The sequence below is a fragment of the Anser anser genome (genome assembly GCF_964211835.1).
Source record: "Anser anser genome assembly, chromosome: 4".
Taxonomy (NCBI): Eukaryota; Metazoa; Chordata; class Aves; order Anseriformes; family Anatidae; genus Anser; species Anser anser.
The window spans coordinates 46,851,606-46,874,027 of NC_139724.1; the positions used below are offsets into that span (position 1 = coordinate 46,851,606).

The 22,422-nt window shown below is 41.8% G+C and overlaps 1 protein-coding gene across 7 annotated transcripts in view; it reads left to right on the forward strand.

Annotated features, from left to right (window-relative positions):
• The window catches only part of PTPN13 (protein tyrosine phosphatase non-receptor type 13), a 115,233-nt gene that overhangs the window by 51,539 nt on the left and 41,272 nt on the right, over nt 1-22,422 (forward strand). For 6 of the 7 annotated variants that reach the window (XM_083833852.1, XM_083833854.1, XM_083833851.1 and 3 more), the window contains 6 exons: nt 1,293-1,856; nt 12,065-12,160; nt 13,782-13,881; nt 20,311-20,530; nt 21,879-21,953; nt 22,071-22,245. In XM_083833852.1, coding sequence (XP_083689978.1) covers nt 1,293-1,856; nt 12,065-12,160; nt 13,782-13,881; nt 20,311-20,530; nt 21,879-21,953; nt 22,071-22,245 — 1,230 coding nt within the window. The remainder of the gene's footprint in view (nt 1-1,292; nt 1,857-12,064; nt 12,161-13,781; nt 13,882-20,310; nt 20,531-21,878; nt 21,954-22,070; nt 22,246-22,422) is intronic. The other variant, XM_083833855.1, reaches the window with a different exon arrangement.

Genomic DNA, 22,422 nt, shown 5'->3' on the forward strand with positions numbered 1-22,422 from the left:
GCTGGGTGAGCAGGCATTGCTTAGACAGTCCTGCACAGAACACATTGCAGTCGGCTGTTCTCAGTGGTGGTACCAGGGTGAGGTTGAGATTGCCATATGAATGCAGTGTGTATGCTGCAGGTTGAAAAGATTGGACTTGATGATGATTTTTGTAATGTATTTGATCAGTTGTAGTTATGAGTAGACTTCTGTATGTGTGGTATCTAAAATAGACTTCGGATTTTTATCACTTCATTATTGCAGAAGTATTGAAAAGTTTTAGTGTTACCTAATAGGAAATAGCAGTTGGTCAGTCTTCAATACTGGTCGTTTTTCTGTGACTTTAATATTAAGATGCTTACTGTTTTATTCTGATCTCAGGAAGTCTTAAGAATACGAACAGTAAACTGGGGGTTCATCTGTGAATATTAAGTTTCATTGTGCTTAGTAATGTTTGTAATTAGTTTTGTAAAACTGGGCAAGTACATTTAGAAAATCTTAGGCCTGAGACCAACATAAGCATCACAGCTTTTCCATGACCATTATACGGTATTCTTTTGAGAGTGTGTATTTCACCAAGAATATTACACCTCTGACAGTTTTTTTTTATTGTGAAAGTTATTTCATGATAAGAGAGAGGGAGGAGAGGCAGCGTTCACCAATATTGACTGATCCATTTATTAACAAAACGTGAAGTGTACGGGCTTGTGCCATCACCTTGACCGCTTTATCAGTTTTTTGTTCTAGAATATTCTGCATCTTGAGAGACTCATCATCAAAAACAGTCATTACAGGAAGATCGAAGATTTTTTAAATTCCTATCTGCACAGTCATTCTTCCCTTGCTACCAATAGTACATTAAGGCATCTGTAAATGTGTGGAACAAACCTGGACTTGTTGAGAGGTGATGAGAAACTGCAGGTTGTGCCTTTGTGTGTGAGGGGTGAAATGAATTGCTGATATTGGGTTGATGGTTAAACAGTGCTTCTGGTGGTAGTCCAGACTAGGTTAAAAATACAGTGAGTGAGAAAACAAATTTGCACACGTACCTAGTAGTCATTTTTAATATTATTGTTTAATTATACTAGGCTATAGTTTTTCTTGAGCTCTTCAGAAATAGGACAAATATAATGTTTCTGAGCTATGAGGTAGTTGAAGTTTTGTCTTTGACTGAGGTAGCAGCTGCCTGAGTCTTTTGCATGACCAAATCGATGCCAAATGTGTGCTTGGTGTACACTCCCAAGTAAGTAACTTCTGTCGCATTCTTCTGTACTAAGTACAAATTACATGTATGAAATGTCTCCTTATTCCAGGAAAAACCTTGGTGGTTGATGCAGATGACGGACACAAGACTCATTTCTCTCAACAGACCATGCTTAACAAAGGGCTTAGCAAGTCTATGGGATTTCTGTCCATTAGAGGAACACAAGGCGAGGAAGAATTTTTCCAGGGCATTTCCTCAGATTACAACTCAGGACAGGAAGATGATTTCTGTCCTCACAGATGTAAAACCAATGAGTTTGAAAAAAAAGGTCACCTTCATACAGATGCCGCTCCCAGGCGGAAGGTATGGGCTTCCTCCACAGACTTGCTCTGCACAACTGACAAGGCCGCTGAGAGGGACCATGCTGGAGACCCTCACAGGCATGGTCATCAGTGCGAGACATTTACCGTGCGGACTTCTACCACCACCAGAAACAAGGAAGCAAGGTACTCTGATGGCAGCATAGCACTGGATGTCTTTGGACCTCAAAAACTGGACCAAACGCGCCATGTGCCAGAGACATCAACTTCCGCAGCGATATCGAGTGCCTTTGACAGGATAAGAGAGAGACAAAAGAAGTTGCAGCTCCTGCGGGAAGCCATGAATGTAGAAGGTTAGTGAAGCTTTTAGATATTCTGAATCATTCCAGTCATTAAACAGAGATTGTCTTTATGATAAATTTGAGTTCTCTAATAGCAACTCTAGAAACTGCTGAGCTCTTACTTTTGTCCTCTGTTTTTAGGTAAAATCAAAGCATTAAAACATCTGTTGCCAACCAAGATGAAAGCGCTTGTCCAGATGATTTAGCCAGTGAATTTAGATGCTCTTTTTAAGTCAGCCAGTGTCAAGTTCATCAAGTGAAATTAGGAAATATATAGGTAACAGCCAATTGTCAGGTAATTTTCCTTCAAGGAAAACCTTCATCTTGAGCTCTTAAGGATGGATTTATACCCTGAAGGAAAAGAAGTGTGTCATCTACAGATCTCTCAGTTTTTGCTCTGTATAATTCTGGATGATCCACTTAAGCCCCATAAATATGTAGTTTCTTTTGGGCTTAAGATCTTTACCTCAGTGAGGAGAATTGTCAATAAGTTCCCTCGGTTAATTTAGAGAACGTGTTGGGGGAGAAAAACCTTGGGACTTATTGTGTGCACACTTATGGAAACGTCTTTATGTGGAGCCCTGTAATGGGGAACAGCGTGTTTCGTTTCTTTTGAACATGCAATGTGATTTTCAGGGTGTTGTGGTTTAACCCGGCTGGCAGCTAAACACCACACAGCCGTTCGCTCACCCTCCCCCCTCCCTCTCTGGGATGGGGGAGAGAAACGGGAAAGTGAAGCCTGTGAGTTGAGATAAAGACAGTTTATTAAGACAGGAAAATAATAATAACAATAATAATAATAATAGTGATAATGGTAATAGTATTAACAATAATAATGTGTAAGAAAACAAGTGATGCACAATGCAATTGCTCACCACCCGCTGACCGATGCCCAGCCTATTCCCGAGCAGCCGGCCCCCCCACCCCGGCCAGCCACCCCTATATATTGTTTAGCATGACGTCAGATGGTATGGAATACCCCTTTGGCCAGTTTGGGTCAGCTGTCCTGGGTCTGTCCCCTCCCAGCTCCTGCTGCACCCCCAGCCTGCTCGCTGGCAGGACAGAGCAAGAAGCCGAAAAGTCCTTGGCCTGGTGTAAACACTGCTCTGCAACAATTAAAACATCAGCATGTTATCAGCGCTCTTCTCATCCTAATCCAAAACATAGCACCCTACCAGCTACTATGAGCTACTTAACTCTGTCCTAACTGGAACCAGGACACAGGGGTTGTAAATTTAGGACAGCTGGGTTGAAACTGAGTGCCAAGTCAGATCCTGTTCATGATGGACAAGAAGGTGTTGCTTGTTCATCTAAGGTATATGCTGGAAGAGCTGTACGTGCAGATCTAGCTGGGTGATGTATTCCAGTGTGTAGAAAATGGTTACAACTGAACAATCATGGTGGCCTGGCTGTTGTGTGACAGAAGTGACAACTGCCAGAAATAACAACCTCTGCCTTGTTTTCCTGCACTGAGGTGTGAACACCCCTGTTGAGGAGAGCTGATAAAGCCTTTCATCGGGGTTGTAAAGCACTGTTTGTGCCCTGTGTGCTATCTCAGGAGGAGGCTGTATTGCAGGCAGCATGGGAAGCATGTTCTCCTGAGCACGTGAGCCTTGAGCTCCAGAAAGAAGGAGCCTTACTGAAACAGCATCAGCAGTTCAACAAGCTGCTGTGATTATGTACCAGCTGCGCAGAAAAGACAAGCGAAGGGTTTCTGTGCTACGGCATTAACATCTTCCAGTGAGGGTAACATTATCAAGTGAAAAAATGAATGTAGATGGAAATAGTACAGTGGAGATAACCATTGTTTGTTCAGAATAGAAGTTGACCACCTGTAATTACCTACTGAGATGTCTGATGGGGTAGTGGGGACATTGCTTTATGTTTGGTTGAAGAGTGTGAAACTGAAGGGGACCGTATCAAGTGCATGAGTCAACTCGAACCTTTGGAGATAGGCACCTTGCGGAGTGTCAGCAGCCACTCCCTCCATTGGGAAAGATCAAGAGCTTCCTTGCTGAGGAGTTCAGCTTCGTGCGGGGTTGTGTTGCACAACAGCAAAACCAAAAGCTCGGCCAAGCCCGTTGATGAGCAAGGGTTTATCGTTCTCAGTCAAACAGGTTGGGAGACGACAGAAAAGGTAACGTGCCTGGGCCTTGCGAACTGAGATGGTTCAGCTGTGTGAAACTGCTCGCTTAGTGTAGAGAATGGGTGACAGTGCAGCCAAAGCAAACCGGGAGCCGGCGCTTTACACTTGGAGGAGCTGAGTGAGGGCAGATCGAAGCCGTAGCTCATGACTCACTGCCCATCCTTCTGAATTCAGTCATCACTTGGTAGAAAAAGTCTCGATACTCTCAGCACATAGCTGGGTCTCAGTGTCCTTGTCTTCTGAGTTACTACTTTCAGTAGAGGAAGGAGGTATGTTTCACTCTTGCATTGGAGTCAGGATTGTGTACTCTGCACTTTTACTGCAGGTTCGCCATTTATTTTTCAGTTAACTTCTTAAAAGTTTCAGGCCAAAATTGGACTGTGAATGTCAATTTTTAACGAGAGTCAGTGCAAAGAGGTATTTGAGTAAGATGAAAGGGGAATGGTTTTTCACAGAGGACTTGGTTGCTGTTGGGTTGGAGGTGGCTTGAGAAGTCTGACTGAAAGGACTCCTTTTCTCCTTGAGGGCAGGGTCACAAACCCCCTGAGATGTGAAGTCTCTTCAGGCTGCTTTTCCACTTCCTTTCTTTGTTCCATACATTTTGCTATTTCTTACCGCACGTCTTGTTTGCAATAGATGAGTGCCTTGAGACCTTTCCTAAAGAGAGTCTACTGCTAGCTTCATCTGTCTAAGAAGCAAAACCACAGCATGTAAGTTATTTCTCTGTGCATTACTCTTGTGTGTACTTCTCAGGCAAGTAGTGGGTAGATGGATATTGCCAAGTTGCAGGTACTACCGAGTGCGTGTGGATCTGCTCTTCTGACATAGAGCCAGCCTGGCTGAGAGCTGCGCTAACAATTGTCAGCGCTGGGATAGGGGTGGTGGCTGTCTTGGGCAGCACATGGTGGTACCAAGCTGTCTGCCTGCAGCTGGTGGGCAGCGGTGAGAAGCACCGTGCGTGAGGTGTCTGGGGAACACGACAGCAACTGCACTTCTTCTCCTTACGGGTTATGTTAGGCTTCTGGGGCTGACACAGCGTGACCGCCACGGGGCAGCACTGAGAGAAGCGAGGTAGAGAAAGCAGCAGGTACCTGGGAAGCTGCCCAGTGGGGAACAAAGGGTCTGCTCAGCTTGGAGGGGCGAGGAGAGCCTGGAGTCATGGGAGCAAGGTCAGTGGTTGGGCTTAGTGGAGGGGCGGGCATCTGCCTGCTCACTGGTACGTCTGGGGATATTTTCAGTTTGCCTGAGTCCCACTCGAGGTTACGTGTTAACAGTAGGTAAGCCTCTGCCTTCAGCTCTTTGTTTTCTCAGTTGTGAAAAGTCATCGGACTCTGCACAGGCAGAGCTTTGCCAGATATAACTTCCCTCTTCAAACTACAAAGGAATTTAAGTGACACGTGGCTTAGTTCTTCCCTAGCTTATTTTGGGTTCAGCTGGCAAGCTTTTTTGTTATTCATAAAACCTTAAGGAGCTGACTGTCTTGGAAAAAGAAAATGTTCCCATGCGTAGGCTCTGGTACGCCAAGCTTTCACTCGGAACAGATTTTTACAACCCAAATTATAAACTCATGAAAAGCCGAGTTTATAGTGGAAAGAATGACAGAGCTTTAATTACAGCTGTGCTGTAATGAGGTAGTTTGTAGCGAGCTACTAACCATCCACACTGCATTATAATCTGCAGTTGGAACGTCTTGGATGCAGCCTCCCAAACCCTCCAGAGGCAGCGTCTTCCAAGTGTCTTGCTCACAAACTTGCTGTGTTGTATGTTTGTCCTCTGTGCTGCTTGAGGGCTGAGGTGGTTGTCGTAGACCAAGTTTGGGTGTTTGTCAGTGACCAGGTGCTTGGCCACAAGCTGGGGGGGAGAGAAGATGGCTGCTATTTCAGCTCAGGTGCACGTCAGCCAATTCTGAACGCTCAGATCAGACTCCAAAAATGTGTTTTCATCTTGTCAAGTGATGGAAGAGAGAGTTCTGTATCTCTGCTGCTGTTATTTGTTCTTGTTTTTGTCATGTAGTTTGTCAGCTTTGGTGTTAAACCCAAGCAGCTCTTCTGTACCGAGTGAGCTGATGGTGCTGATGATCTGCAAGTTGGCAATGGCTGCTTGGCACCCCCAGACAGCACCCCCTGTCAGAGCCAACAACCTTCTGCCTTTGGCATCTTGCAAGCCTGGATCGCTGCTCGAGAGCATGAGAGCCTTGTGCCTTCTCCCTTACTCCCAGCTTTCTTTGCCTTCTCACCCACAGAACTGATGGTATCTTCTGAGAGCTGCAAAGCATAAACAGTTCAGTTTTCGTGTTGGGCCTGCCTTCAGCTGGCACGATATGCAGGCATGTGGCTCTGAGACAGACTACTGACAGTCTCCCCCATTCGTTGGCTCAGGTGCCTTTTCCCCCTTGTTTCATGCATCTTCATAGTTATAAGGGAATTGGTTTCTGTGTTCCTTGAGCAAATGTGTATCCTTTTTATGTACAGTGTTGCTTATGGGAACGTTGGAAATGAATGCAAGAGGGAGCAAGGAGTAAAGATTCTCTGTGTCCTGGTGCACAGGAGCACAAGAGGCGGTTGGGAGAGTAGTAATGCAGAGCTGGCTGTGGATTAAATAGCACACGGGGGGAAAATGGGAGGATACCAAAAAAGTTGATTGTGCTGGAGTGTTGGAATGCTGGATACAGGGGTGAGGGACTGGGGGTGGTTGGGGAATATTCTCAAGGCTGTCTTTGTTCAACACGTTTGCAGTTGGGAACCATGTGAATTCCAGGGCCTCAACTTGTGTTTATCCCCCTCTCTTTTTCCTCTGTTTTTTTCAACTGGAATCCTGCATGATTAGCTCTGTTTTTTCTTCACATAGTGGTGTCTGCTTCTAAGAGGTAGCAGCAGACAGTGTAGGATTCTGTGTTTCTAGATTGGCCTCTGCCTCCCAAGTCTTCTGAGTATTTATCTCGCAAGACTGTTAATTGATGTGCTCCCCAGAAGACTCGTCTGGACCCCACTTATACACCTTCCATGTCATGGCTGCATGTCTTCGGCTGGCGAGTTAAGCTTGCGGGTACTCTAAATGTTCAGATTTTTAAAACTCTTAGTTAGAAGTTGCATTTGGGAATAAGGAAAAGTTATTGTGGTCAGTATATTATGGGTAAGCAGGTTGGTAGCGAATGCCTTCCAGCAAATGAAGCCCAGAGACTGGAACTGGGGAGCTACAGGAGAAGCAGGTTAAGCAGGAGGTGGGATGTAGGGCAGAGGAGGAATAGCTGCTCTGCAAACTCACCTCTGCGGATTCAATGACATGCATACTTTCTTTTTCAGTTGAGTTGTATGTACTCTACAGGTAAGCTAAGTGGAGGAAATGCGAGTCACCCACAATGATGTATGCTGTTTGCATGTGAAAGCAAATTGAGGCTCAGTTTACACTTGTTTTAGGCTCATCCTGCTGCAGTGTGATTTCAGCTCAGTGGCGGTGAAAGGAATTGTCATGTGGCTGGTATGTCCGGTATGGATAAGGTTCAGTTACTGTTCAGCAATCACAGTCATGAAGCTGCAGGGTAGGCTAATGAACTGTTCCTAACTAAGAAAACTTCGGGTCATGACTTAAGCTGGTGCTGTGGAAATTGGCCTTTTAAGGAAGAAAATAAGAAATACTTGTGTGAAATACCTATAAGGTACAAGTACTCTGGCATCAGGCACAGCTGTTTTGTTCTGAATTATATAGCTTAACAAAAGGTAGTAAAACAGGATGGTGGAAATCCTGTGTGTTACCTGTGAGCATGTGTCAAATAGGAATCCTTACCAGGGATTCATTCTGGGTCACTACGCTCTCTGTTAAACATCTGCCGTGCTGCCTCACAGAAGGTAATTCAAGTTGTATTCGACGAAAAGAGGAAAGGGAAGAGTAAACATGACTCTAACTTACTTTCTATGCTTCTGTGAAAGAAGCACATCCCAGCCCTTTCTCAAAAGACCACGGATGAGTTTCATGGCGTTACAGTGAAGCTCTTCAGTACTCAAGATGCCCACCACCAGAACCCCAAGAACAAACCAGAACACCCGCCCTGCTGGGAAACTGCTTGTTGAACTCTTCTATCTCTATCCTTTTCCTTCTCTGCACATCCAGTAAGAATTTTGTAATAATGCGCATTTGAAAACCTGTGTATCTAATGTGAGTCATGTGTTCGGGATAATGACGTTCCAGGCTAAATGCGGTCCTCTGATTTCTGTTGAAGTTGGCTGGGATGAGGCTTTCTGTAAATTACGAGCCTGGGCTTGCACGTCTTGCCTTGCGTAAATGGCGTGGTTTGTTGTTTTGTACTGGGTTAGGTGCCTGTGAGGTTGTGCTCTGCTGGCTTCCACGGGGAGTTTCAAAAAGTACCACTGCAGTGCTACAAAAATGGCACAAACGTGCTTTCTTCCATTTGTACGGCAGCTTTCATCCCCATGTTGTGGTGCTTGCACTTTTATTACAAGTTTTATATCTACATCTTCATTACAGACTCTTAAAACAAAAATAAAAATACCAAGGCTATTCAAAAATCCCAGGGAAAAATGTGAATTCTGGAGACCAGTTGTTTATTGTCATCATTAGCTTTTGCAGATCTCATTTTACAGTTCCTTCCAAGCTATTCAGGCTAAAAGTTGGTCCTTGTTTTTGAAATTCTTGGATGAAAAGCTCAGCTTCAGCTCAGTCCCAGAGTGCGGACTCGTGACCTTTGGAAGCCAGTTCTTCATTAGAAGAGGTTTGGTTTGGACGCGATCCAGACGCCTTCTCTGAAGTTAAACCTAATATGATATGTTAGAATTGAAGAGAATTTGCTAGAGGAGAGAAGCAAGCATGAATTACTGGGTGAATTCAGCAAGCACTGTAGATACAGCAGTCTCCGTATTGATGGTTGAATCTCCCTCTTGCAGCATGTATCCTGTCCGTGCAATCAGTTCCACTGCTATGTATATTTTTCCTGAAACTGAGCGAAGCAAAGAAAAATCTCTTGCTTTTACCCCGAAGCAGAGGCTGTGGCTTCTCATTTGCCCCTAAACCTCTGTTCTTAAGCTAGGGCTGATAGTTGTGGGCACGGCCCCTTATGGGAAGGTTATAAAATGACTGGGGAAATGAGAAGATGATCTTTGCGTGTGTTATTAGGGAAAGCTGTCTGGCCTCCTTAGAGTGGAAGGTGTGACAAGGCACAGCTGGTTCCAGCTCTGCCTATGCTTGCTAACACTGCGATAACAGACTTACAGCTGGCTGGGCCTCCTGTGGCGAGGTGCAAAACCTCTGAGCGGTGACTGGGAATCTCACTTGGTGTTCCTGGCCCACGAGCTGCCCCCGTGGCCTCCAGCAGGGCATCCGCTGATGGGCTGAGCGAGGGGAAGCTGGACAGCCCGCAGAGTGTGATAGCTCCGCAACAAGTGCTTGTTTCATATTCTGCTTTACCATTTTATGTATATTTTCTTTTTGCAAAATTTTATGTCTCAGAGAGCCAGGACGGAGCCACAGTTCTGTGTGCAATTCAGGAAGCCCAGGCTGCTGACTAGGTGGAAAAAAATCTGCTTAAAATCTCATGTTGTGTTTTATTGTTCCCTTCCCTTCCTTTTGCTTCAAAGACGGTCTAGCAGACTTGCAAAATCTACAGCTAATAAAACTACTGGGAAAGAGGAGATCTGTTTTCACTTAAGCATTTCTCCACTGTAGCTTCAGTATTCATGTTAGGATTCATGCCGCATTTGAAGGGCTGGGAGCATTTTAAAATACGCAACAGAAGGCTTCCCACTGAACTTGGGGGTTATTTTCCTATTTAGGCAAGTCATTGCTAGATTGGTGGTGGGTTTCAGTGGTGTAAAATCCAGAAGGCTGAAAGTAGCCATTGTGAAAGGCTGAAGCAAGCCCCCCCAACCCCCCAATGAATTCTCTGCATCGAGCTGTAGGTCGCTTTGCAGATGTGCACGCAGTGGTGCTCAGCTGCGAGAATCAAGTGAGGCATGTGTGTAGGATTCACCGGGCTTCAGCTTTTTGTGTGTCTCTTGCAGCATCTTGCTGCATTTGCTGGGGCCCTGGGGAGCTGCACAACTGAGTGGGCTGGTAGGCAGTTGTAGGAAATACCAGCTTTTGGAGGTTTTGGAAACGAGTATTGCAAAATTAACACAATCTTGTCTTCAGTGTTTGTCTACTGCAGCACTTAGTTTCTTCTCATATCTTTTTCTTGCTTGGAGCTTTCTCTGCCACCATGCCAAATCCAAACAAGTAGTGCTGTCAGTTGCATGTCCGACTTTTCCTCTGGCCTCATTCAGGGTTTGCTGCACCTTTTTTGTTGTTGTTTTTTCTCAGAGGGTTTTGTCTTTTGAATGTGGGAAGATGGAACTTCAGAATTCCTTTTTGCAGAATCATCTTGGAAAAACAAGGATGTGGCTTAAACCACGCGTCAGAAGATAGTTTTGAGAATGTTACTTGTGAGCCTAAAATATGTTGCTTGTTAATAATTAGTGGAAAATAATTAGTGAGGTTGTGCAGGTAGTGACAGGGCACAGTTGGTAACATGTGGTTCTAGTTCTCTGAGAACATAGTGGAGGACAGAAATCAGTTTGGTGCAGGCTCTGTTTGTGGAGCCTTGGCGGGCTGGGGTTGGATCAGCCACGTCCAGCTCTTGTGGTGATGGATTGCACCCTTGCTGCTCAGCCTGTCCCTTCATACTGGTAACCTTGTACTGGAAAACTTGTTCCCAGGAACTGAGCTAAATATCTCATCCTGCCAATTTTGCTCCATTTCTGCTTTTCCAAACAAAGCAGGTAACTGCTTTGTTCAGAAGAGCACTTCTGATGCTGGAGTCCTTTGCCCATCTCCCTCTTTTCTTTGTTTTCAGTTATTTCTCATCATCTGTAGAGGAAGTAGCAGTGTTTCACTTAATGGTGGATGATGTTCTGGTTGGTTATGGTTTGATTCTGCTGCTCCCGTCCAGAAGGGGGAAGTGCAATTAACTGAATTCCTCTGTATTGGTTTTTTGCTTGTTTTGGAAATAAGCTTAGTTTACCAGTTGTGTCCTCGGCAACATTGGATTGGGTAGAAAACATGTTTTCATTATTTCTATATAATAATTTTGTTATTAAGATGGTTCACTTAGTAAATTTATCACTAGTGTTAATCACACCTGGTCAAGCTGTGGTCTGCAATAACTTCACATCTCTTGCTGCTGCATGCTCGATTCTTCACCATTTTTTACTCCTCCCCTTACATGCCTTACTGCAGTAATTGGCACTTGTATTTACAGCTGTTACATGTGCTTGCTCTGTATCATCACTTCTGTTTTCGAAAATGTTAACTCTAAGTGGACCGAAGACAGCCTTTTGGAAAGAAGGACATCTGAAGTGTGCTCCGTTTGACAGCAAAGCCTTGGAAGTCTCCAAGTGTGGAGGCTTTTTTGTTTTCTGTTTCTTGCTTATAAGCGTTGTACGTGGTTGTTCCCTGCCTTGCATATGACAAAGTTTTGAAGATAGCTGAAAATATCAAGTACGTATCCCTTCCAATTCCTTTTGCTTTCAGTACATTATGTGGAGAGTTCACTGACACTAGGAGTTGAGGCTGCGTTGTTTTGCTTCCTCTTCAAAAGCAATTAGCTCTTCTGGTTAATTAAAAATCCTGCAGGGACTTAATAATTGATTGCTAATCATATTCTATGGATGTCAAATTAAGGCTTAATGAATTCTCATTTTCCAGTTCCTGCTTTGTTGCTATGGATATTTTTTCTTTCTCATAGAGAAGGAGCCAGGGGCTGAGTCCTGGCTGTTGCTTTCTACACACGAGGCATGCGCCAAATGTTTTAGTCAATTTTGGTCTGGATACTGGGGCTTGTAGCTGTTGTGTGTTTTGTTGGCTTGTGGGGCTTTAGGTAGGTTGGTTTTTCTGTGTTTTTTTTTAATTTCTTCTAACTATTAGTTTTCTGCACAGCATCCACTGAGCATTCCCTTTGCTTTCAGACTCCCAAACCACAGACTGGCATTTAAAATGTTTTGAACAGATCAAATTTCAAGTGTTGCTTTGTATTTGACTTTGCATTAGAACTGTTATTCTTTTCTGACACCCTGATTTAAACTTTCAGAGCCTCTGAGAAGGTACAAATCTTACCACAGCGATGTTTATAGTACTTCGAGTGAAAGCCCATCTGTTATTTCCTCGGAACCAGATTTCAGGCAAGGTAAGACCTGTGTTTAAAAATAATAGTAAAAGAAATTAAAAAAAAAAAAAAAAAGGCAAGAAGAAAGTTCAAAGGAAAAAAAAAAATGAGGGAAGTTAAATCATTAGTAGGAGGCTTGATAATTACTACTAATATGAAGTTGTAAGATGATCTCATGTAATTAAATAATTGTGTTCAGTTCAGCATAATTGGCAGTCTGTTCAGAAATGAATTTGACATTTAGCACTCTGAAAGGGAACATGGTAGGAAAAGGTGGAAATGGTTAACTTCACTGGAGTGCTTGATTTAAATGGCACACAGTCTTCACAGGCACAAAAACAATCCTAGTTGTTGCTAGCGTGCAATCTCAGTAACTTGTAAAAGCTTTCTATGGAACGTATATGGTTTAATTTTTTGGATTTCCATAGGCTTTACTAAGAGGATAAAACGGTCAATAATTTATAAACCAAAGATTTTGGTGTAACGCAAAAAAGTAGATAGTACAGGCTAACTGTATGACAAATTTATGTAAGTTCTACTAAATCAGTGGCTTGGAAAAACAGGCAATGGTATTATTTGTTGATATATGACAGGAAGGTTTTCTTCACAACATGGAAAAAAGTGCTTGGGGTGTTTTATGAAAGCAGTGCTAGAATATGCTCCAACCCAGCTGCCCTGTGCTCACCACTCCTTCCACATCTTTTGGCAGTCCTCCTAAATACTGAGCCTGAAGCCTAATAAGCAGAAACAAGCAGCAAGTAACAGCAGTGGTCTTGAGGCACAATAACTATCCTCCCATCTGTTTCCAGCCATTTAGAACAGGCTACTTAAGAGTTTCTATCCAAAGTCTGTACAGGTGAGAGAGAGCTGCTTTTTGGGTACCAGTAGCCAGAGTCAATGAAATGGGTGTCATAAAGAACAATTTCAAAATCAACATGGCTTTAATGTGTTGTCCAAGATCTCTCCTGCTACTACCTCTGTTCACTGAGGGTACAATAAGAAATCAAAGCCAAGCACTTTGCAAAATCAGGTCAGAAGTTTAAAATCTCAGGTGCTGCTGCAGGAAGACACACCAGCAAAGGAGCTAACCATTATAAACAGGAAAGCAGATAAGTTTATTATTAAAAAAAAAAAAAAAAAACTTTTTCATAGTAAAGGATCAGATTTCAGGGACAAAAATTAATCACAGGAGCTCAGCAGTATACTGGATTCTTAACTCCCTTCTTGTGAACTGGATGCAGAATTACCTTGTCTAGCTGCATTGATACTGTTCTGGAGCGGTTTTGTGTGGTGTCTCTGTCACTTCATGTCTCAATAGAATAGCAGAAAAAGAAACCCTTTGTGTTGGAAAGGTGTCTATGCAATCGTGTATTTATTTTTTCAGCATATTTTTTTAAGCCTTCCTTAGTATTCTTCCTCAAAGGAATTCTGTAGTGTAGCTACCTTCACTGGGGGAAGCAGTAAGATTTCTCTGAAAACTGAAATCAACTTCCTAATACTAGCGTGTCTAATATGCGGAACATAGAAATCTGATTCCTTCTAAGTAATCTCATATGACTGATAAATCCTTGATTTTTAAATGGGATCGTTCTGTATGCTTTGTTTGCCCAGTCAGGTATTAATTTGTCTTTTGGTTTGCTAGTGAGAAGAAATGAAGGTTTCAAGAGAGATGATGCCAACGGTGCTTTACCGGGCGCTGATGATATCTCAACGTCAAGTCAAGCTAATTCTCAGAGAGCCAGGTAAACCATGTGAAAACTGTGTCTTGGAGTGCTCAGTCTCTATCAGAGAAATTATAGTAAATCTGCAAACCAATTTTTCACTCCCATCCTAGCTTCTGTTTACTAATTTTAGTAAATTGTTGTCTGAACGATGATGGTGTTTCAAAATCGCGTAATGCAGTCAGTCCAAGTCTCATCGTGCATGTGGTGTAGAGGTAACTATACCAGCTGTGAGTCCAAATTTGGCTCCTGTATTTATTGGAGACTGGGTTGCGCTCTGTCATGTTGGCATATCTGTTAGAAGGTCAAGGTTTATGTTCTGCTTGGAAATAGTTAATCATTTCTATTTGGTATACTTGCCTAAAATTTTTAGGAAGTATTGGTATTATTTTGAAATGTGTTCATTTAATAATGAGATGATAATATGCAATTGCTTTGAAATAAGCTAAAAGCCATACATTTGGTTGTTTATTCTGACAAACTCTTGGTTTATGATAATGTTAGATTATTTTCTTTTTTTTGTATAATCTCAGCACTGGTTAGGCTGGCCAATTTAGTAACAACTTAGGCTTTTTGAAACCTATTTTACCATATGGTATATTGGAATATTAAGTCCGTATGATTCTGTTGCATTTTTAGATTAATTATTTTTTAAATGCTGTTTATCAATATTGCTTTAAAAAGCAGGTTCTCTTTTAGACTGTACTTGTGTACAGCAGAGGGTACTCTAGCCATACCTGCTAGGTTTTGTGTGTGGTTCCATTGTAAATGTTTGATAATCTTTATGGGCGTGAACATTTTAGATGGAAAATTTTCCTCTTTTAGTCTTTGTCACATGCTGAATCACCTTGGAATATTTGATCAAAAATATTCCAACAGCATTTTGGGTTGGGCGGGGAAGAGGTGTTTTCTCTCTCTCCTCTCATTTCATTACAACTACAGCCATCTCTCAGCAGCTTTTAGCTTTATTTGGGATAGATCGGGAGAATGATTGCTGCTGTGCTCAGTATTGTAGGATATTTATAACTTTTTAGCATGGACCAGATGGAAATCCTGCTTTATTCTATTAAAGAAACTCAGAGGTGTCTGAAGATTGTAAACATTTCAGGAAATGTGGCAAGGCTGCCAGATATGTCCTTGTAGTTTAGCCTATAGAGCTATGCTTTGAACATGGAGATTAAAATAAAATAACATGTCCTTCTTGCACTATGTTGTTTCCCCTAAATGCATCTGAGTAAGGCAGGGTCTCAGGTGGGCTGTGTATGGGTGCAGATGAGAAAAAGAACAAACTTGGAAATTTTATGGCTTCTGTAGGTCTGTTGAAATAATGTATCGGTTTCCTTACCACTTGCACTTTGCCTGGAAAATGTGAAGTTGTTTAGAGATATATGTATTGGCATTTCTTGTGGCGGAGAAGTATTTAAGCATTACTTAGCTGGGCAGAAATACAGTATCAATTCATATAACAGTGTAGGTGTTGTGCTGCAACATTGAGGCAATCTAAGAGATCTGTCCTGTTGTGACTTAAGAGGATTTAGGCTTGTATGGGAGCTTGCAGGGCAAATGTTCAAGGACCCTGCTTACAGGTTCATGTCGCATGTCAACCTGTTAAAGAGCTGTAAAGTTCTGCTTCCAATTTTATGCTACCTTAGAGCAGTAAAATGGCAAAGCGACTACTTCCACTGAGTGCACAGAACGAGCTCATAAATTTATTCTTTGCCCTTGCTTTTCCTTTTGGTGAATACTGCTATGTCAGCCTCATTTCCACAGTGGCTGATTTTGACGCCAGGAAGCTGCCAATTCAACGCTGCAGCAGTGCTTCAGAATAACCTGTCAGTAGTTGGTGGATGCTGGTAGAGAGCTTGGGTTTCTATTTACAAAACGTTTCAGAAACAGAGTGTAGTATGTGGTATGGAAACAAGTCACATTGTTGTAAATGAATCAGGCCTATTATGCAAGTGAAGGTGCTGTGGTAAAAGAGTACATACTTTCTCATGGTTCGTTTTACATTGTCTTATTTTAATTTATATTGTTCTGTTAAGACTGGTACCTTTAATGGAAGTAATTTGTGTATGTGTGAAATCCAGCAGGAAAATACTGTTCTGTAAGTGCAGCGTAGAATCATCTCCTTGGCTTAGCAGTGGTGTGAGCTTCACATTTATGGAACTCTACAGCCTTTCTCCAAGGCTTAATATTTATTTTGATCTGCTGGTTTTGCTTGGCCGCATATCTCTGCATCTGCTGAAAGATACCACTCTATACCTGCACAAAAATGGTATAGAAGGGTACCACAGGTAGTTCTTTACAGAGTTAGAAACTGACACCCTATTTTCATAAGCTGAGAAACCTTTTTCTCAGTACCAGACTAGTAAGTATATCCAAGATAAAAAATAAAAATAAAAAATTAGACTGAATTCCTGAAAGCTAATTTTACTCTTTTTGTTTTTTTTAAACCCATTGAGAAACAGAGCAAAGCAGCCAGGAGCAGAATTTGGTCCTGAAATGATACTTAGATAATATCTCTGTTAATTATGTGAGCTGAACAGAAGACAGGTCTGTCTGTCTGTCTCTTTCTCTTTGTGTCTTTCTCCAACAGCTGTTAAAACTTCCCGGTGGTATGGAGTGTGGAAAGGAGTACCACCACTGACGGATCGTAGCTGGTTCAGCAGGGACATTTCCAAGGAAATAACCTGCTATTTGTATCCAGCATATTGTGTATTGCTCCTTCAGAATGCTCCATGCTGCAGAAGACCATGACTTTCATAATTTCAGAACCATAAACTGTCAGAGTAAAATCATTGATAGCAAGTAGTTCCAGGGAGCACATTCTCAGAGTTCAATGGTTTTTGCTCCGGGTTTGGGGAGGCACATGTGAACGAACCTATAACTTGAGTCCCTGCAGCCGTTCAGAGTGTTTTTCTCTGTATTCAGAGATAGCATCTGTACTTTGGTACATTTTAAATTCACTGCTCCTGTGGCACGTCCTTAGAGGCAGTCTGCTTAATTATCCATGGAATAAATCTCATACAAGTGAGGTGTATATCAAATGGGGGGATTTGAATTTGAGGAAGTCAGCAGCTGATATTAAGAAAGTGGTAAAGCTGCAGCAAGATTTGTGCTGTTTGGGGGAGCAGCCTGCTCCTAAACAAACATAAGCCATAGATTTTATTTATTTATTTATTTAGTAATTTTAGAGTAAGCCCAAGCCCTTCTTGTGTTCTGTGACAGTTGTTACCCTTTAAACTTCTTGGAATGCTTTCCTTTTGGCAATGGATACTTGACCTTTTCCTCTTTGCCTCTCGTATTTCTTATTTTTGTCCTTTTATCTCTTTTTCCTCCTTTACTATTTCTTCCTTTTTCTCTCTAGGAGCAGCAGCTGACATGGATCTCTTCCTTCTGTTGCCTTTTCTTTCCAGTTACCTGCTAGATTCCATTTGCATCTCCGTCCTCTCCTACCACTGTGAATCCATCTTTCTCAGTCTCTTCCTAACCTTTCCACTGCACTGTTCGTTGCAGAATGCTACCTGCTCCCCTTCTTCCAGCTTGTTTCCTTCTGTGATCCACTATGTGCTCATGCCGTGGTAAGTATGCTAGGTGAGGAGTGAATTCACTTGCTGCTTTGACAGGAGTCAGCCTTCCAGGTGACTGCTCACCTGCCATCCTAGGTTAATATCTAACCGCCAGACAGTGGTTTGCAGCCAGACATGGATGAAAATAAAGAGTAGCAGCCAACTACTTGCCTTATGGGGAACCATAGGAAACACGCTGCTATCTGTTAGGAATGTCATTGGGATTTTTTTATGGCAGTAATAACACTTGCCTATTCCAAACTTCTCAAAAGAGCTCTACCTGGATCTGTCAGCAGTATCTTCTCCGCTGTTGAAAGAGGTATATTTCTTGTCTTGGGACCTGGAGAGGGAATCAAGTTGCCACCCTCCATGGAAAATAGACAGTCTGCCCAAGCCTGGCTTTACTGTATTTATCTGGGATGCTGGAGTGTGCTTTCTCTGGGTGGTGACAGTGTTTATATCCTGAGCTGGGAAAACTTCTGAAGCATCAGATTTTTGAGCTTCCTCTCCCTGCCACCACTCACGTTTTCAGAGAAATGCATGTGAATTAAAAAGATAAACCAGCGTAACGAGACTGTTTTGCACAGTAATTTATTATTGCTATTGCACAGATCTATATATTATTAAAAAGGCATTTTTTTTCAGCAGTAGGGGTGGTTTTCACATTAGCAAGTGTTTTCAGATACAGCCAGTTGCAACATGCCTCACTTTTGCATATCAACTTTGATAATTCATAGATATTTACATTCAGAAAGTGTTTTGGTTTTGTTTTGTGTTCTTTTTTTCATTTTGGAGCCCATCCTTAGACCTTGATCTGAAGAGTGCTTGTGGGCGTATTTAACTAACTTCATTGTGAATATTCCCACACAGACTATGTTGATCTTAATAAGCCTTCTCTCTGTGAAAAGCTAAGCTTGTGCACAAGTCTTTGCAGGTCTGAGCACTTTCCTCATTACTTTGGCCTTTTAGGTGCACGTTATTAAGTCTGCTGCAAAAAGAAGCAGAGGAGGGAGAAGGGGAGCAATGCTAGGAAAGCCCAGCACAATGGGAAGGATAATGGGCTGACATCAATAAGTTTCTCTGTAACTCCTCAAGAATTTGCCTGAAACTCCGTTTGAGGAACCTCTGCCTTATTTTGCTCAGCTCTTGGCACATCTGTGCCGTTTTATTGTTTGGAATTTTTGTATGTTGGTCGATGGAACTCCAATATCAGAAAATGTATGAGGACATGCTGTATGGTTCACACTGCTGGCATTCATTAGAAGCTTTGCTCTGAGATGATGGAAATAGATTTGAAATTATGCCCACAGATTATCGTAGACAACTGTGCTGTCTGGGCAGGTGCCTTTTCTCTTGGTAACTGATTTGTCATTTATCAAACTTATATGCCTACTTCTTAAAAGAAACTAATGATAAATTTTTCTGTCTGAAGAAGTTTCTAGGTTACCTTCTTACTACAAAGTGTCAGTGCAGGACTTGTTTCACATTCCTCTGTATTCCTAAATTTCAGTGCAGGGGTGTACAGGATTCAAAACATTTTTTCTTTCTTCTTTTGTGTTTTTCATTGCTCTAGTGTGCCGTCAGAACTAACTTAGCTCTTGAAAAATAGAGTTGTTAACTTAGCTGGCAGAATTGCTAACAGAGCTAATTTAGCTTGGTATTGGTCAAAGTGCCTTTGCATTGTTAAAGGTATTTTTTGGTAGATGAACTTCTTGTTAATTTCTCCTGTCTACTTGTGTTGAAAAATTGTGTCTGTGTAGTTCTGTAAACAGAGGGGGAACAATAAGCCCTGATTCATTTCTCTTTAGTTTGGGGTTTAGAGGTGTTTTTTACTTGTAAGTACAGGAGACAGGGAGAGAAGTCAAAGTTGTGTTTATTTTTTTCCAATTTTTCAAATAAAAATGGTTGTTTACCCAAAATGAGACCTGGATTTTTTTCCTAATTAGAATAAAATTGGTAGGATACTGGGGATCCATATTTGCTGAGATAAGAACTGGAGGCTAGATTGCTCTTTTCACAGAAACAGTGGTGGCTTTTTATTTTTGTTCTCTTCTACTTTTTTCCTTCGAATGATTCATTTAGACTCTTACTTAATTTATTGTCATGCCTATATATCACCCAAGTTATTCTTAGGAGTTTAAGAGAAACATTTATTTTTTTCCAGGAAAAAAAAAAAGATGATTAAAACATTTTAGTATGGTATTTAGAATAACTTAGGATGCTGATTATAAACATATAAATAAACATATAAACATATAATATATATATATAAACATATATATAAACATATAAAATGTTTATATAAATATGAAATATAGTAAATATTTCAAGTAAAGCATAGCAAATATTTTAAGCTATATTTCCTGCTAAGGAAAAGTTCAGGGAATAAAATACAATGTTGTGCAAGGAGTTAGTAAAGAATTGCTGTGGAGGAAATGATTGGAGCAATACGTACCCATATAAAGTACACTTTTTTATTTTTTACAACATCTTTTCAAGCATACCTTTTTCACAGTCTCTGCTTGAACAGACTCAGTTGTTCTTCCTCGTGTAGATTGCCTGGTTTTGTATGGATTCCACTGGTTTGTAGTGTCGAGTATTTTTTAGACTGCAGTTGAGCCTTTATTTTCATACAGATAAATGACAGGCAGTTGTAGAACCTTGGCATGTTCTACTCATTTTCCATACTGATTGCTTGCTATGGAGTGCTTCTGTCTAGGAACACCCTGTTCATCTCCTGGCTGCTGGATAAATGTTGAGTTTACCATAGTATTGGTTAGCTTGTTTATGTTTCTGGGTTTCCACTTTGATAAGTGCTTAATGCAGAGGAATGTCTTAGTCACACCCGTAATGTCTTTTATCCTCTCTGACTATGTAACAGGCAGCATGAAGCACAATTTGAAGGCAATCTTATAAGTCAAGAAGTGATGCTAAAGCGTCAGGAAGAAGAAATGATGCAACTGCAAGCTAGAATGGCTCTTCGGCAGTCCCGACCGAACCTCTACCCTGGAGATGCAATTAGGTCCTCAATGCTCGATATCACCAGAGATCCGCTGAGAGAAATAGCCCTGGAAACTGCCATGACTCAAAGAAAACTGAGGGTAATGCCTTGATCTCAGGTGAACTCTTATTTTCATTGAAATGGAGCAATGTCATGACTGAAATTGAAATATATGGGATTCATAAACTGGGTCCTGCCATAAACAGATGAAATACTAGGTGGTTGGTGTTGCTGTGGTAGGAAAGGCTTAACTCTCACAAAGTAAACTCCTGAGCTTTTGTGGTGTTAGTGGCCGCGTAGCATAAAGAAGCAGCAAAAGATACTGAAACAGACAGCAAGCCTTGACTGAACATTGCATTGGTTAAAGGTTAAACAATCAAGAGCTCTAATGGGGATAAGGTATATTTTTTCCAGTATCGGTTCCTCTTAGTAGAAAGTAGATGTGTCACGCCACCATCAGTAGTTATTAAATAAGCTGGGAAGGTAAAGAAAGAATGGCAAAAAGGTGATACATTTTGTGTTTGGGTTCACCCTGACTCGTCGTGCAAACTGCCCCTCGCTTTCCCAGCTCTCTTAGTATGTGGATGAAGTACAAGATTAAAGAGGGAGACAGAGACATAGGTAAACGGAGTGGATGATGTTCAGAGGAGATGACAGTTTGATGCCCTCTGCTGCTGCTTTCAGTTAATTGAATTCTTTTTCTTGTATGCATGGGAAACAGTGATACAAGATTTGCAGGTGAATTCGCAGTCGTCATACTGGCTCTGTGTGTCTCCAGTCCCTAGCACTCTGGCCAGTTTATTCACATAGGCCTTAACTAACAAGTATTTAGGTGAATCTTAGACCACTTCCTTAAGGCAATATTCAAGTCAGTATTGTGCAGAGGACTTCTTTGAACAGTTTAGACAGTTCATGCTCTTCTGTAATTCACAGGAGAACAAATACGTAATGCTTATTTGCCTACAGGCAGATAGAAATTTGCCAGAACCTTTGCTTGAACCCAGCAGACAGAATGAGACTGAAGCATTTCAGACTTCAGGACAGGAGAGTTGGGTGTTGCACGCAGAGATCTGTCAAGGCAGAGTTGCTGCCAGTGCAGAAAACCTTAGCAATGTTAGGACATAGATTACTGAAATAAGCCCAGATGGTCCTAATATGCAGCACACACCCCTATATTTTCAAGGAAGACAAATAATATCAGAGTGTTAGCTTTTTGCCCGGGTAAGGAAGGAAAACATGTAAAGTAGCAATGCCATCAAAACTGCAGCCTGCTAGCGCATCTGGCGTGCATGCTGACAAAATAACTGACCAGCTCCTGTGAGGAATTCATAACAATTTTCCAGCTTCAGCCTTCAGTTCCTCTTTAGTGTGTACAGGTCAGGAACTAACCGTCCCTTGGTCTCTTGTTCGAGCAACACAGTATTCATTCATATGCTTGTGCTTTGCAGAATTTCTTTGGCCCTGAGTTTGTGAAAATGACGATTGAGCCGTTCATCTCCTTGGATCTACCTAAGTCTATCTTGGTAAGAAAGGGGCTGTTGAGCAATCAGTGGCAGGTGTAGGAAGTTTAACGAACAAATAAACAAATGCACTTTTACCGTGAGTGTGAACATTGGGATATTTTATTTCACACAACGCAGACGAAGAAAGGGAAGAATGATGACACAAGGCGGAAAGTAAATGTGATGCTTCTAAGTGGGCAGAAGCTGGAGCTGACCTGTGACACCAAAACAATATGTAAAGATGTCTTTGATATGGTTGTTGCCCATATTGGCTTAGTGGAGCATCACTTATTTGGGCTGGCTACTTTAAGAGGTAAGAATAATCTTTTTGTGTAGTAGACTGGTATAGAGCAGTAAGAGATAAGTACAGGGTGTTGAGACAAGATGATCAGAGACTGCCTGGCACGTACAAGGCATTTACTTTGAGTTACATGCTTTTGTACTGAGGCAAAATATGTTCTGCAGTGAAGAAAAATTCTACTCATTAAAA